General features: G+C 44.5%; 2 protein-coding genes across 3 annotated transcripts in view; both read right to left on the bottom strand.

Moving 5' to 3' along the window:
* WASHC2C (WASH complex subunit 2C) overlaps positions 1 to 6,517 on the bottom strand; it is a 182,236-nt gene extending 175,719 nt beyond the window's left edge. Inside the window, exon 1 of the mRNA XM_075504966.1 lies at positions 6,514 to 6,517. The gene's annotated coding sequence lies outside the window, so the exon portion shown is untranslated. The remainder of the gene's footprint in view (positions 1 to 6,513) is intronic.
* ANTXRL (ANTXR like) overlaps positions 1 to 16,604 on the bottom strand; it is a 61,996-nt gene that overhangs the window by 24,424 nt on the left and 20,968 nt on the right. For both annotated transcript variants that reach the window (XM_075504968.1, XM_075504967.1), the window contains 7 exons: positions 14,033 to 14,131; positions 11,667 to 11,736; positions 10,437 to 10,515; positions 6,023 to 6,118; positions 5,275 to 5,313; positions 2,014 to 2,112; positions 181 to 348 (listed from right to left, as the gene is read on the bottom strand). In XM_075504968.1, coding sequence (XP_075361083.1) covers positions 181 to 348; positions 2,014 to 2,112; positions 5,275 to 5,313; positions 6,023 to 6,118; positions 10,437 to 10,515; positions 11,667 to 11,736; positions 14,033 to 14,131 — 650 coding nt within the window. The remainder of the gene's footprint in view (positions 1 to 180; positions 349 to 2,013; positions 2,113 to 5,274; positions 5,314 to 6,022; positions 6,119 to 10,436; positions 10,516 to 11,666; positions 11,737 to 14,032; positions 14,132 to 16,604) is intronic.

The raw sequence follows: 16,604 nt of genomic DNA, 5'->3' as shown, positions 1-16,604 counted from the left end.
TGGCAACACAGTGCCAGGTGAAATGCACGTTCCAAGAAACAGGCACAGTTGAGGGTTACTGGCTATTTTTCTAAATAGGCTCTCCCAGCTGTGCCGTAAGAAAGGCTGCGCTAAGGAAGTGGGATGTAGTAACATGCATGAAATAAGAGACTTGGTAAAACTGAGGGGCAGACACATTACCTTGATCGGAGTGTACCATTTCCGCCGGGAAGGTGGTTTTCTCACATGGGGCTTTTTTGGCTTGGGTTCCCATGGCTCATACTCCTGTTCTGGCAACTTAATAATAGCATTTTTGGGCTTCTCCAATTTTGCTCCTTCCTCTGTTGACCCCTTGTCTCCCCATCGCACCTGAAGTCAAGAAAGCACACTGTAAGTAGGGACACTTCAGCAGTCCCCACCTGCATGTGGTTTTCACAGACATTAATCTAGTTTCCGTCAGATGACCCAATGCTACCAGACATGAAGCCAAATTTATGAAGGCACCAAACTCCCACTGTAATCAGAAAGACATATTTAAGAGTCAAATAGTCTCACTCAAAAGCTGCTTGAACTACTAGCCTTTGCACCTTCCACTAACCTAAGGTGTTGTGGGAATTCCCAGCATCCAGGGCAGATTAATCCATTTCCAAGTGAAATCTGAAGCACTCTGCCCAGGTCTGCTAGGACACAGGTGTAATACGCTTCCCACTGCCTCATGCAAAAAGCAGGCAGCAGCACCAGCTGAAGGTAGGCAGTCTTTACACTTGTCCTAAGCAGCTCCTGTTGTCCAGTTCAAAAGTGAAAAAAGGGTCAGTGGACAAGTACTTGAATGGTTTAAGAGCATCAGCCCTCAAACTTGTGCAGCTACTACTAAAAACAGCTCTTCCAAAGATGATCTTGCACAGTCACAAGAGAGGTCAGTAACTTTTTCTTCACACACTATACACTACCTATTTCAAGCTGAAATTCTGGTTTTGTTGTCTGACTTACCTCAAACAGAAATGTGATGCTGCATTCAAGGGCAATATATGATCCATAGGGTTACTCAGCATCAAGGACAAAATTCTCCCGAGGAAAATGGTTAAGGATATTAAGATGCAATACTTCAACTGCAGACCTGCAGGGACTTGCTGAGAAGCCATTGCTTTCATTCTGTTAGCCCTAATTTGGTCTAGATCCTCAGCTGGCTTACATTAGCCCACCTCCCTCAGCTACCAATTAAATCTAGTGGGAGTTTCTGGTGTGACATCCCTAAAAGACATCACTAGGCCCTCAGCTGATACAAGTGAGTGACAATTCCCCGCCTTATATTATCCATGGTTAGGAATATTGACTTGATTTCACTAACATGGTTATTTACAGGAGTTAGCAGCTGATCACAGCATTATCCACTGACTCCCTGGAATGTACATGCCATAGGACAGCACAAGGCAAATTCCTTTCACAGTAACACCTCACTTTACACATCAAGACTGGCTTGTGCATGAATCCCAGGGCAGGATTTGATTCATTGGCCAGTTTCAACACAGATGTGTTTATGTGTATTAGGAGTTAATACTTAACTGAAAAAAAAACAACTGCAAAAGAAAAAAAAAAAGAAAGAAAAAGAGAGGAAAAAAGAGAAAAATCACTGGTTTAAATTCCCCAAACCAACTGCTTCCAGCCAGCCATGCACAGTGTAGGTGGCACCCTCAAAACTCAAACCCAATGTAATTCTGCCTGAGACAAGAACTGGACCCAACTGCACTGAAGGGTTTGATTCAGTAAATTATAACTTCTTTTGGGGCTTATCGCATTTCTTAACCTGCAAATTTTCTCTGACTTATAATGCTAGGTTCATTTAATTATTCATGCAAATGATGGCAGCTTGATGTCTGTTATTTGGACAGCACGTGCAATCGGGTGGACAAGCCCTAATTAAATCCCAGTCTCTATTCCATCAAGGTAGCTTTTTAAAAATCACATAAAACTATATTGCTATGATTTATAATTAAATGAGCTGATTTTTACAACACTAAAGAACAAGCCAAATACCTCCATCCTCTTAATGCCACCAACACCTCGACCTCCATAATAAGATGCGTCCACAGTTGGCCACTTTTTCTTTGGCAATCCATCTTCATCATCTGATTCCTATGGGAAAGACAGGGAGATATTATTACTGTTCTCACATAAACAGCATGAACTATGGAAATCAACTGAACGTCCTATGGTCCAATCCTTGGATATCTGGCTTTGTGTGTTATACTCATTTGCTGACAAAAAACAAGTGTCTCTTGTCTCTGCAGCTGCAATTTTAACTAGGGAAGCCAAAGAGGATTGCCTATTCCTCTCTCCAGGCAGCTTTTATTTAGTCAAATATGCATTGAGCTTCAAAATCACAACTGACTTGTAGGGGAAGGCAAAGTGGAGATGAATCGTACATTATACTGGCTTGCCACTATGCTATGCAGAAAATGCAGCAATCAGTTAGCCCAAAGAAATCATTTATTAATTGCGCTTTTAGAACTTAATGTCACCTAACAGGGGAAAAAAGCTACCACTGTGAGTCTTCTAACATGTGCATCAGACCCTTTTCTCATGGCAGCTGTAACCAGTTATTCTACGTTGCTTGATTCTTTGTAGAGTCTGGCTCAAGCTGTACAGTTTGGAACCAGGACTCAGACTGGAGCATCTCCAAATTGTCAGGAAGCTCAGATCCAGAGTTTTTGACTTGCAATTACAAAGACTGCAGACTATTTTTCTGGAACGTGGGAGAGTCTGAATCAGGGTTTTACTTCAGGTTCATTGTTCTGTTCTTGCTTAAATAAAAGCTAGCAAATGTTCCTGGTTTGACAACCCTGGGAACACATCTCCAGCTCTATCATGTTGAGCTGATAAAAGTCACTGGGATTTCTCAGACTCCCTATCATTACGCTGAGTTGAGGCAGCTGAAAGTCACACCATGACACTCTCCAAGTACACACATAATTGAGGAAAGGACCCAATAAGCCTCCTAAAAGACCATTTTCATTCCTCACGCTCTTTATTAAAGACAAATAACAACACCTCATGCTGATATGCAGATGTGCGTGCTGCTCTTGGACTGGCCATGCACAGTGCTTTCTGCTAATTTTCATCAGTACAAGTACGTTTCTAGGAACACTGCCTGGCCTTAGTTTTTACTAAAAAAAAAAAAAAAAAAAAAAAAAAAAAAGAAATCCAAATACTAGAGGAGGAAAGAAATTATTGTCAGATTACTAGGTGACATCTTCTCAAAATTGCCCTACATGTTTCTATTGGAATGTAAAAGGAATCGAGAGTCCAAAAGCCAGTAACAGCTTTTAAAAAACATACCTTAATTTTTGTTTGTTCATATTTAACTCTTAGGTTATGCCTTGGAGAAAGGTATTCCCATCAGTTATTCAGCAACATCTGATCTCTCAGCTATGGTTCATGGGTCAGTTCCTCCAACAAATTCTTTAGTATGGCCAAGCAAGACCAGAGTTGACATTTCCATTAACTAGTAAGGGGGTTGGGGCTTGATTATTTTTGTTTTGTTTTGGGTTTTTGTTTGTTTTGTTGTTGTTGTTGTTTTGTTTTTACCCTAAGTCAGAGAAATAAATATACAAAGAAGGCACTGTGGTTTGGCATTGGGTTTTGTTGTTGTTTTGGTTTTTTGTTTGTTTGTTTTTTAAGAGTATAACAGACACACAAACAAATTTTATCCTGTTTCATGCCACATCTAAAACAGTACCCAGTGAACTACATCAGCAGTTTTAATTCATTTATATTTGATTTCATTGTGAACTAGAGTACTATATAAAACATCCTGCCTCTTCCAAGGGGTGTAACACAGATTTCAAGTCTTCATGTCTAACAACCTTATTGCTGGCAAGCCTGAAAGTAGCAGGACACAGTTAATAGTGATGGCTGATACTTTTCCAGCTGATAAAGGATTTATACCAAATATCCCCTACACTGAACACACAGCAAAGCAACACCAACAGCTACCACTTACATTTTGAAAAGTAATCGAAATCTAATGCTTGTGGTTTAGAACAAGTTTTAAATAACTATGTTCAGTTTAATAGCAGTAATACCAGACTACATCAGCTAAAGGGCAGGTCACCATACCTAGGGAGGCTAGTGCTAAGTATAATGAAACAACAATCCATACTGGATAAAGACAAGGCCAAGTAAAGGGATGGATAACATCTGCATTCTTCGTTATTCCTGGAGGCTTACATCAGCTCACAGTCTCTTTGATTGCATTTAAAATCTCTGCTGATGAGAATAATCACAAAGCATCTGGGAACTCTGCTGCAGGGGCACGATGCTCTCTGAAACCTCCTTCAAACACAGCACGGCTGCAACTGCATGTTTCATGACAACACTAATCACCCTAAAACCAGCGTGATTTTTGGTGCGTATTCTAAAGTTAAATTGTCACAGTGCTGCAGCCCAGGACAAGCAACAGGATCACATACACAGTAATGATGGCCTCTGGCAACCTCAAAACAGCAGCTGTGGTTGCCTCCTGATATTCATGCCAAGTTACAGCAAGTTAGCAGCAAACTGTAAGCTTCTCTTGTGGGTTAGGCAAGTATTTTTCCATCATTTAACTGCCTATGCCTAGGAAAGAAATAAAGGCAGGCATGAGTTTTCTCTGGAGGTACTTTTATTTATTACTATTATTTTCATGAAAATAGTACAGTGAAACTAAGCTGAGGTCATGGTCAGTGTGTTACTGTCCCAAACAGAGCTAAATACAACCCTGCCTCAAACAGCTCACAACCTAAATGGAGAAGGGCTAAATGTCCTTCCAAAGGTCACTCTGCAGCAGAGCCACAGCGGGAGCAGGCTCTTGTCTCCTTCTCCTGTAGCAAAGCCACAAGAATGTGGCCTTCGCTGTCCTTTCTTCCAGCTGCCAGACTTTGTTCCTTACTGCCAATCTGGGCTCAACTGCTGAGAACAGCAGCAGCTTTACTGGAGGAGGAACAGCTTTCAGCACAACTTGAGAAGCAAAGATTTACCTACGTGCCTGTTTGACGCGCAGCAGAAGGAACAAAATACCATAGGAACTGTTGGTCTGTGGACTTCTGAGTTATGCAACTATTTTCTCTGTAGATGGAAATCATCTTGCTGTGTGTATATAAAGAGGCCAGAAGGCAGAAATAACTGTCCTGACCCAAGAGACTTCCTCTCACAGCCTTCAAGGTGTCATTAAGACACCTACAGGGCTGATGTTCCTGGGCAGCGCGAGACACTACAGCAGCTGCAGACAGTGCAACAGCTCAAAAATAGCATACTTACAGGCTCTGGAGGTGGTGGGGGCGGCGGCTCCTTGATCACCTGGAATACAAAAGGAATGGGAGAAATCTGAGATAATGGTAGGGTTCATCCACCTCAGTGCTATGTCCTCTCTACTTTCTTGCTCATATCACAGATGGGTTGCTCTGCTCCATTCCCCCCCCATTCAATCCTCTCATTAGCCCCATTGCTTTTCAGCTGGCATAAAATAAATGCAGATGAGAAGCTAAATCCATCACACTGAACTATCTGATTAGTCCAGAAGTGCCCTATTAAGTAACTCATAATACAGCTCCATATTCTGGTAGTTCTGCCTTAAAAATGTCATGTAATTACCAAGCTAGTGCAAAATACTCACTCGGAATCTGCAGCTCCTCAGAATAAAGAAGAAAGCCTAACTCTTGTCTTTAAAAAGGACCGTAACAGCTTATGCACATATTAGTAAATCAGTTCCATTACACTTTCCAAATCTTGTTCTAAGGAGGTCTCGATCCCTAGAGAAAATTGGGCCACGTCCACAAGCTCACTTAAACTTCTCATTCAGTGTCAAAATCACATAGGCCTTGCAACATTCAAAAACCCAGGCCAGACTGACTTCAACAAGCACTTTAAGCAATTTGTTGAATCAGGACCTTATAAACCTGGCAGCATTTTTCTTAAACAAAGTTAACCACCCACTCCAACACTTTAACCCCATGCTTTTGCAGAGAAGAGACGAAACCAAGTCAAAAGAATAAAACCCCATACTTACCACCGTGCAGCAAAGGGGCCAGAACCACCACAGAAGAGCCAGAGCCAGCAGCAGAAAGAGAATCAGGAGAGCAATGAAAAGGACGGTCCCAGTCAGCTGCAAACAAGATGATTACTTTTGAGTTATCTCAGGATAACAAGGCAGGAGCCTTGTTACACAATTAAACTTGGCAAAAGGAGCCAGGTTCCCCTCACTGTGAGGTCTCAGGTAGATTGTGCCGTCAATCACTATTATCGTTAGGGTCACATCAGTATTTGGTGTGGCAAATCCGTATTTGAAGTCATGATTCAGAGAAGCACCTCCTGTTTGTGGTGTGTATATGTATAATTTATGTATAAATTTATGGTAAGTTTATAGCCCACTAGATTCAAGGGTGTTAAATTCATATACAATCCATTCCCAAATCTGTGCTGACAGGTCCCTTAATACTGTCAGAGGGGCATTGCAAACTACGTGACCACAGACTCTCAGGTGTGCAGAGTAACCCTTTATCACTAGAGATGCAGAATATGCAAATGTTGATACTCAAAGAATGGGAATATTGGAGCTAAGAGCTTACGGGTAACTGTTAGCATGTCAACGTGACAGAACAGAGCACAACTTACTCGCTCGGCCTCATCAGCTCCCAAGCCTGCCTGTATTGCCTCTTGACTCAAACTGCACACACAACCCCAGCCTGAGTGATTACGCAAACTAGTCCTTAATGCTGCTGGTTCTTTGTAGGCTTCCTAGGGCTGGTTTGACTATTTTTAATGAGATGCTGTAATCATGATATTAAGCATTTCCGATTCTTATATTCCATCTATTTCTCTGCAGAGAAGGGTGGGACTCAGGCTGGATAGCTAAGGGTCTACATTCAAAAAATCAAAGTTAAATTTTTGTTAAAATGACTAGAATAAAAAAAAAATTCAAGTGTTAACACTTAAAATTAGCTTTTCAGAGCAGCCAGGCAACCAAAGAGAATCACAGCTCTGATTTTCCTGGGTAAATCTGGATGGATTCTTTGCACTCAGAGCACTTCATGTCAGTGTGTTCAGAAGAGGAATTAACTCTGTGTATTGCTCTGATGACTACCGGAAAACAGGTCTTCATATACTGCTTGGCCCCCGCAGAACATACAGAGCACATGGCTTTTTGGAAATTAAACACTCGTTGCAGACAGGCAGTGACATGCTGGGACATGCAGTTTCCTTGGACTGCACTGGGCTCTGGGAGGAGGTTGAGATTAGCTGTGGTGCTCCAGCCATTTCTTTTATACTGGGAAAAGAAACCTCTTCAATGGTAGATTTCCTGAGTTTGAGAAGAGGTTCCATTCACCAGCAACAAGGGTACCAGAGAACAGGCAAAACCTGGCAGCAAACTAGAGAAGAGCCTGGACTAGGAAGATGTGAAAAGAGCTTGAAGAAAGGTCTGTGAATCAGGCTGAGGGAATAGGAGCTGGCTAGAGAGGAAAGCTGTAAGAGATTTTCAAAGAAGGACAGGTGGGAGGATAAATGGAAAGAAAGCCAATTCCAAGGAAGTTTTATGGAGGATAAAGCCCATGAGATTCACCTTATTAAATCTGAAACTACTTGCTGAATTCCCATGACGCTAGAAACTGACGCTTAGACCCTTCTTATGACAGGAGTTCCCTTCACTCTTCCAAGTGGGTTTGTTTTCCCCTCGGACAATGAAAAGGCTGAGGGTGGAAAAGAAAGTACCAGCCGATAAGAGCTTTGCAAAGTCTGGGTGAGATCCCAAGTGGCTGACTTGGGTGGTACCTCTTTCTTTCTCACACCAAATCCTAGAGCTGTCAGGACTGACGTGTTCAAGACGGGACTAACACAAGCACAGGTCCTACTCCATGCTTTTAGGCAGGTAGCCCAGTATCCCGTATCACTGTGTCACAGCATCACCATCCCTCCACTGCTCTGTGGCTTCTTGTTATAGATGCAACAAACTGACCTGTTTTGGGATACGCTATTTAGCTCACCTCATTCACTTGGTCAGGGAGCAGCTGAAAGCCAAGGCGGAGTGCTGCAACATGTGCCAGACCCCCTGCTCAAAGGAGTCCTGCTAGAAGACACACTACCCAGTGCAGTTCAGCGCCGCAGTCCCCCTCTCTGGCCCTCCTGTGGCCCCATGTAGCACTAATGCATCTGGAAAGCAGACGCTTGGGCGGCATGAATTCCCAGCGAAGTCAGTTTGCTGAGAAAAGGATGAGTAAAAGTCAAGCATAACTAAGAGGTATTGCTGCACTCCGTAAAAACAAATCCAAGTACAGCAACATCGCAGTGCATGAGCCACAGATGCATATACCACTGCTACTGTTACTCCAAACACACATTACCTCCTTGTTTTGTAGCCTTTGTTCCCAGGCTTTGCTTTTCCCATGCCAAGTGCTCATATAAATCGCTGAGACATTTGCCAGCAGCAGCTCGGGAGCTGCTGGCAGCAAGAAGCTAAAGAGTTCTCTTTTAATGATTAAATATACAAGGCATCGCAGTGAAGCAGGACTTCGAAAAGGAAATAGCAGACTTCATGCAGCTGAACAGAAATAAGCACCGGGATCACACAGAGGCTTAAGGAGTGAAGTGAAGAGAAGATACTTACTGTACAGAAAGGACAGAAGGGCCAGCTGGGGAGGAGAGCTGAGCAGGCCAGCTAACTGCCACCCACAGAAAAGGAAACTGGAGAGGAAAGGAAATGGAGGGAGTCTCTAAAACGAGAAGAGTGAAATGCATGAAATTAAGACAAAGTTAGAAACTGAACTGCCAACCTCCCTGCTTATGGGATGTAACTGGACTGAGACAGTCTTTTTTTGTACCAGCTGAGAATCAGGCTCCCTGCCTCCTTCACATTCAATCTGCAAGAGGCTGGTCAAAAACTGTCAGATTGACAGGACTGGAGATTGGATTCCTCTCTTTATCCTAAGGCTACTGAGAGGAAAGCTTCCTCCGTCCATGTTCTGGCCTGTAGGAAGCCCAGCTAGGGCTAAGACTTCGGTCTTCATCAGAAACAAACTACATATGGTAGGTTAACTGGTAACTAAATGCACTGGTTAACACTTGTGTTTCACCGCAGAATCAAAAGGTTTTATTGTACCTGAGGTAGAAGAAAGGAATAAAATGTGAAAATATCAGTCTTCAGTGTAAAAAATTTGGAGGAAAGTTTTAGAAAAATAAAAATAGTCAGGTGAAGCAGCAAACACATCTCTGCTAAATTCTGAGTCCCTGCACCCCGGACTGTTCCAGCAATCTGGTGTGAGATTTCCCAGCTTTGTTGCTAAAAACATCAGAAAATCAGATTTGCGAGTTACAGTCACTGCCTCTATCTTCATTCCTGACCTTCTGTTCTGCAGCTGTCAAAAAGGCCAACAATGATTACAAACCAATATGACAGCATTTGGCGTAGGCTATAAAAGTCCTTTTGACACTAATAACAATAAAGCTCAACTTTGATACAAAGTGCTTGCTATCAGGTACTTCAGCAAACTTTGTTTAGTCCACAAGCACAAGGCCAAATCTTTAGCTACCGTACTTGCTTGCACCAGCTATGGGCGTTGCCTGTTTTTACTCCAAGGCAAGGAAGATGACTGCTTATCTAGTAGTCAGTGTCTTCATTTTGACTGTTTGATTCTAAAATAATTTTTTAATATTTTTGATATTTTTGATGAAGGATCACTTCTAGCTGTTGGTCCCTGACACTCCACCTGGGGATAGGTGGTCTTTTTGACTAGGAGATGCTCATATCACAGCCATTGCTGTCCCGCAGTAGTGTAGGCTCCCTTGGCTGGGCTGAGCAGCAGCCTTTTATCAAGAAGCTCATCCCAGGATCTGAGGCTCTATCTCCTTCTGGTCATCCCCTGTGACACCAAGAGAAAAGCAACCAGCTCCTGTCACTAAAACTGTAAAAACGCCTTAGCGAATCCTGAACTAGTGAAGGCAAGTTGTGGTGGTCTAAGAACAAATGCTGTAAGCTCCAACCAAAAAATAACCATGTAAATTTAGAGGACCTTCTCTGCCGTGGCCCTTCCAGATCCAAGTCCTGGCAGTTGCACCTTTCACCCCAGATCCCATAAGGGATCCCAAAGCTCAACAGGATGTTGCTTCCTGGTGCTCCTTCCCTCATTTTCCCAGATTCCCTTCTAGTCAGATCCTAGCTTTGAGGATCTCTCTTTCCTGCGACAGGAATGGGCAGGGTGCCTTTTGTAATTTTTTATTCAGTAAATCTATTGTGATCTATGCATCATCAATAACGATTTAATCTTAACTAGCCCTGGTTATTTTTCAAAGAACTGCTGGGATCCAGTCAATAACTGTGATGCAGAAGCTGTAGAGAGCTCATGCTCACTCAAGGAGGCTTTGCCTGAAGACCCACCGTCTCTTTTGAAGATGTCATGGTTTCTCTGTCAAGCCCCACTGCAATTACTTACACACTGTGTGCTGGTGATGCTGACAGAGCTGGAGATGAATGTTAGCCCGTTGTTCATGCTGACTTGTAGGAAAACCACCCTGAAGCACAAAACAGATACACTTTTTTTTAGTGTCATCTTTATACCCATTGTTCCCTTTATTCTGGCTGTGTTTTAGCCATTGGCTTATGGACATGCATGGATAAAATGTCCTGCTGAGTCAAGGCATTTTCATAGCTTGTTTACCTGTTTAAATGTTTACCTGCATTTGTCTCTCTGCTTGCCCAGGAGCCACCCTTTTTATGTTGGCTTAATTGAGTTGGGGCATATGCTCTTTATCAAAAAACCTCCATCCCACCTGGGGCAAAGGGCACTAGGACAGTGAGTCATAACGTGAAGTCTCAGACGTTTGCAATACTACCCTAGATAGCACAAGAAACTTTAAGGCTTTTTTTTTTTTTAAAAAAAACCTGCAGCTTAAAGAGTCAGAATGTGTTTTCTTTGACATCCAAGTAAATCCAGAATACCTGCACTGAGGGCAAGGGGTAAAAACACTGAAATGATAGTGAAATTAAAGATTAATCTGGCCCTAGCCATTCTCCAATATCAGAGAAAGGGTCTGAGGAGAAAAAACAAACAAACAAACAAAATAACCCACAGAAAAACAGCAAACAACTTTCCCTCACCCACAAATAGGAAAGGGGAGGGAGGCATTCCCCCTTACCCCCAGTACAGTATTTAAGCACCCACAAGATCACCCAGGGGGAAGGCAGGGCCTTGTGCCATGTCTCCCAGGGGTCTGCAGGATTACAACAACCAGACACTAGCCAGAAAAATACCAACACTAGCCAGAGCAGGGCAAAACCCAGGAAGCAACATCTACAACAGCAGCAACGGAATTCAAATCAAGCATCTGTTTTCAATCAAAATGAAAAGTTTGCCTGGAATTCAATTACCTTTTGGTCTGAAAAAACAGGAGATAGGAACAGAGGAGAAATCACTATTCTATGATATAGGACCATGGTCCAACAAGGCCTTTGGTTAACCTGTGCTAAAGACCCAACATTGAATAGAGCTATGCTGGCTCACACTAGGAGAGGATCTGGCACAAAAGGGATGGAGGTAATCCTGGCACACACACAAATTTATTAGCTTGGCACTTTGGGCAAAATTCTGAGCCCTTGGCTCAGTAATGACATCCTTATCCAGAAGTCCCCTCTCTCTTGACATGTGCTGGAAAGCAATACTTACTGTCCAGCATCTTCTATCACTGGGGCAGGACAAAGTAAGTAAGTATCGTGAACGAGGGTCGGCTTTTCATCTGAAAAGAAATGAATATAACTGTCAGGCATGAAAACAAATTGTCCCAAGCAGGCCACCCCCTGCAGAAACACTGACACCAATGAGAGCCACAGACAAATTCAGTATATAGGCAAGTACCAATATTCCCCAATGGTACTGATTACATAGCCAAGTACTAGGATGACCATTCTTGTTGATGCCAATATAATGTTATCAGGCTAGAGATACCACAGCTAAGAAATGGAAGTACATGTCTGTTCCTGACAGCAGCGATCAGCCATTTTGAAGCGAGCTTTGAGCAATACTCATTTGTCTATTTGACAAGTGCACGCACTCTACTCATACTGAATACTCTGACCCCACAAGTTACTCCAGTGGTCAAAAGTATAGGGTTCAATTTTTGCCTACCCACTCCCAAACACACACATAGGAGAAGCCAAGGCTGCACTGTTTGAGCCCAGGGAAAAGGAATAACAGAGATGAGGTGGAGCTGAAGTGGACAGACACCAGTCCATGGTTGGTCATATACGGGAGACAGGCAGAGAGGGGCCGTGACTGATGTTACTGTGAGGACCTGTCCTGCACTAGCTGCTGCTTTTCCTTTTCCAACCTCCCCTCTGTGGCAGAATCATCTGGAAACAGCCCATGTTTATAGAGGTCTGGTGCAGGCAGAGTCAAAAGCAAGGCCATGGGTGCCTTCCTGCCTCCCTGCACTCTGCTGCTCCAAGAGTCAGCAGTGCCAATCCTGTTGCTTTCAAAAGCCACATCCAGAAAGCCAAGTCCCATCAACACAGAGAGGAGGCCCAGCAGTAATCCTGCAATGCCACTCCACTAAAAGCACGTAAGCTGAGGAACAAGAGCAGACAAGTCACTGCTCTGACCACACATTAGCTCCGAACGGCCCAGAGCAGCTAAAGTGCTAGTCCAGAGAAAGACTAGCTCACAAAAGTCCAACCCAAGTGAATTAGGGGCTGGTAAGAGCTGCCAGCTTGTTTAAACCTTAGAGGCTTGATTACTCTTTCTCCCTAGGAAAAAGAATTAACTTGAGCAACAACAGATATGAGAGTTGTTCTTCCATGCTTCGCCCACCCCAAGCACACCTGAAGACAAAGCTCATTTCCCAGTTTTGGCAGAGATGAGACCATGGAAACTATAGTGATATGTTTTAGGGCCAGCCTGAGGGGAAAGAAGCCAGCCAGCATAGCTCAGTGTCTCATCACAACATCTGTTGCAGACCTAACCCAAGGAGAACACAGCACGGAGGAGTGGGGCATCAGGGTAGTTTTGCTCCTGTGTACTTCCAGGCCCGGGTCAGCACTCACCGTGTGAAGTCCAGTCAAGGAGCCAGTGCATTAGGGACAAGGAAGAAAAAACCAAAAGCCTGTCTACCTGGTAAACCACAAGAAACAAATCCCTGGCAACGGGCATCTGTAAGCGGAATGAGAGCGAGACCACCAGAGTTTATTTAATGCAGCCTCCACGTAGGCAACTAGGATGGGAAATGAAGGAGCAATTCATGTGCTCCCTCTTGTAAGTGAATTCACTGCTGGGGAAGGCACCAGTCTGACCGCCACAGGATATGAAAGCCTCTACTGTGCTCAGCCAACAAGGGTAGCGTATACAGAAAAGGAGCAAAGCTCCCCTCCCCACGCCGTGCTTCACCCTGCCAGACACACACTGCTTCTTGGGAATAAGAGAGGACTGCTGAGAAACTAGACACTCAGTCTTTTTTGGCCATTCAGTCCTTCGCCTGGCTGCTGAGACAGCAAACAAAAGACCCTGTTTAGCACAGCGATGACAGGGAGTTTCCACGTTACATGCTCGCTGCAATGAGACCAGCAACTGGCGTCAGAGAGGAACGGAGCAGGCCTGGGAGGGCCCTGCTTTATGGCGAGTGTCTCCTGAATTGGTGAATAAAGAGTCTGAAGACACCGCCAGAGGATCAAGATAGCATTATTTCTTTTTACTGGTGATGAACAAGGGAAGAGGGAGCAATTTCATTTCTCTGTCTTAAAACCTGATACCCAGTCCTTGCTGGCTGTATGCATCATCCACGTGCACCATTACAATGATCCTGAAATTCATTGTGCAGCAGCACACCCCAGGTAAGCCCTCACGACACAATGCCCACAGGTCACAGGATTAAATAAAGATGCATTTCAAGCTTCTGTTAGGTGTAGATCCCTGCCCAGCTCCCCCCACATCCACTGCAAGGACTCCCCCACCATGGACGAGAAGTGGGCTGTGTCACCTCTGTCACTCATGAAGTGACACAGCCACAGGGAGCACTGGAATCCACCAGCCTGCAAACTTACTGATAGTAAGGCTGTCGTTGAGCTTGAAGCTGCAGAGTACCTGGTCAATATTTCTTGCATGGTAAAAGCCGTTGCCTCTTACCACGACTTGAAATGATTCTGTAAGTAAAAATACAGAAGGGTAATGAAAAATAGCTCAAATAACAGCGTTTCCTTTCAGAGTGATCTGAATTACAGCATGACAATGGCTGTTCCCTGCCCTATGCCTGAAACAAAACATTCACGCTGACAGTCTCAATATTCAGCGGCAATGGTCAAGAGTGCTATAGCGGCACTGGTGCTTCACAGAGCAACATTCGTCTCAAGGTTGCTCCCGCAAGCGTCTCATTGACCCCCAATGCCTTAATTAAAGGTGCCACAGTAATACTGTGAGCCTGACATGGCTGATGTCATCTCATGGCTCCTCCACGGCTTTTGGGCCAGACACCTTTGCTAACCATAGCACCGGTCCTTCCTCCTATCTCCACAGCAGGTTGCACTTGGCTCTCAGCAGCAGCTCTGTTCAGACAGATGCAGACAAACAGGACTCCCCTCATAACCCCCCTGTGAATCAGAGGGGAAGCTTTGCATCTGGTACAAGTCCTGGAAAAATACAATCTTTCAGTCCATACAAGAACTGAGCCTGTGCACAGCCCCATTAGCATCTGCTGCGTGTGGGAACAACTAAAGACCCAGGTGCTGCCATTTTCTTTGTGCTCTTCCCCCACACCCCTGCCCCAGCAGCAGAACCCACCAGTGGCACAAGAAGAGACCTGCCACATCAGACACACTGTCTGCTGGCACTCCTGAACCTGCCCTTCAGCTGCTCTCAACTTCTGTTGCTTCAGTCCTGATGGGGGGCACCTATGAGTTTTGTCATTACTGTGATAAGCAGCTGTGATTTGTTCATTCAAGCAGGAAAAGCATTGCCAGTTTTTTCAGCCAACTTTCCAATGGTCTCTTTACCGATAGAGCAGTTTCACATCCGAGTAAAGCCAACCTAGGAAGGCTGCTGTCAGCCAGAGATCCCAGCTGCAGATGCCCTGCACTGCTGGCACCACTGATCATGTTGCAGTGCACTGAGCTTGCTCACACACCTGAAAAATAACCCTCTGTTTGTTGCCTCAAGGCTGATCCAGGCCTTGAGCCCCTCCACATTTAACCCAGGTGATATGCCGAGAGTTATTCTTGATGAGCATTCCTTTTTTTGCCAGCAGAGCTGAGTGTCATGGCCAGCCCCGAGGGCAACCGGGCCTCTGCCCACCTGCCAGGACTACCTGCCTGGGACTTGTTATTAGATAACACTACATGAGGCCCAAAGGTTATTAGATAACACTACATGAGGCCCATTGGGTCTGCGTTACCCCAGACTTGCTTGTAGCCAGCCCACTCCACAGTGACCTGAACACCCAGCTAAGATAACTTCTTCTTGCCTCTCAATTTTATATTATATAAGTAGCTTGCTGAAATAATATTGCAGGTAGATTTATTCCCCCCCCCCCCCCCCCCCCAAACGGATGGTCTTAAAAGGCAGCAGCCACAAAAGCTTAACTGACAGCTATTGCAGTGGCAACGCCTTTAAAAAGAGGCAGCAAGTAAGAGACTTTCAACACAAAACATCGAAGGTAAAAGCTACATCTAGAAGTTTAGTCTTGTCAAGATAGTTTATACCTCGCCTGCCCTTCTTTCCGCTATCACTGCCACTCTGCACAGTCAGTTGTGAATATTGACTCGGTAGTAACCTGCCCACCACCACAGGCTGACGATACAGTCTCAATACCAGACTCGCATGGAAATGTAAACAGCTGGGACTGGATTTGGTTGTTGCTGTTAAGAAGTCTGCCCCTTTGGATGCTCCAGAGCATTAACGTGTTCTGGACGATGGTCTGTTGAAATGGCTAATTCCATTTAATTTTGCACCCTGGCTCTGGCTGCGTCCTTTTCTTCCTTAGTTACTGTCAGATCGTCGATTGTAGCTTTTGACAAGACAGCGAAGGGAAAAAGGTCAGCACTGAAATAACCAGGCAGCGCTGGCAGCGAGATGGTAGGTTGAAGCTGGTGTGCGCTGGCTGCGCTGTCGGCTTCACTTCTGTGACTCTGATGAGAAGCTGACGGCTTGCATCCACACCTGGTAGTTGATGTGGCCAGTAGGATGCCACATCCAACAAAACCTTTCAATCACATCTGTGTACCGTAAGCATAATCAAAGCAATGATGCTGTCAAACAGGATATGAGGCACCTCCAATTCTGCACTGATAGCCTGTTTACAGGCTGCATGTCTTGGTCACTTTAAATCAGAGGGAACGGGAAGGACCCAACTACATTTCTCCACAAGGACGATAAATTTGCAGGGTCAAAAAGCATTAAGCATCAGATAGCTGTCATAACGGGACAAGATCAATTTGCAAATGGACTTGCCAGATAGCTTCGTCACAGAGTCCCACATGGAAATTGTTTCATCAGCAATTTACTAAACCTCTGGCAAGTCAAAAATGAAGCCAAGATCACCAGTAATCACCACCACAGTGGTAATTAGGAGTTGCAAGAACGGTTACAAGGAGTTGGTCAGTCTGCTCTAAGCCCTGATCATGA

This window comes from Mycteria americana, chromosome 6 (genome assembly GCF_035582795.1).
Source record: "Mycteria americana isolate JAX WOST 10 ecotype Jacksonville Zoo and Gardens chromosome 6, USCA_MyAme_1.0, whole genome shotgun sequence".
NCBI lineage: Eukaryota > Metazoa > Chordata > Aves > Ciconiiformes > Ciconiidae > Mycteria > Mycteria americana.
This window is presented reverse-complemented; position numbering and strand designations above follow the sequence as displayed.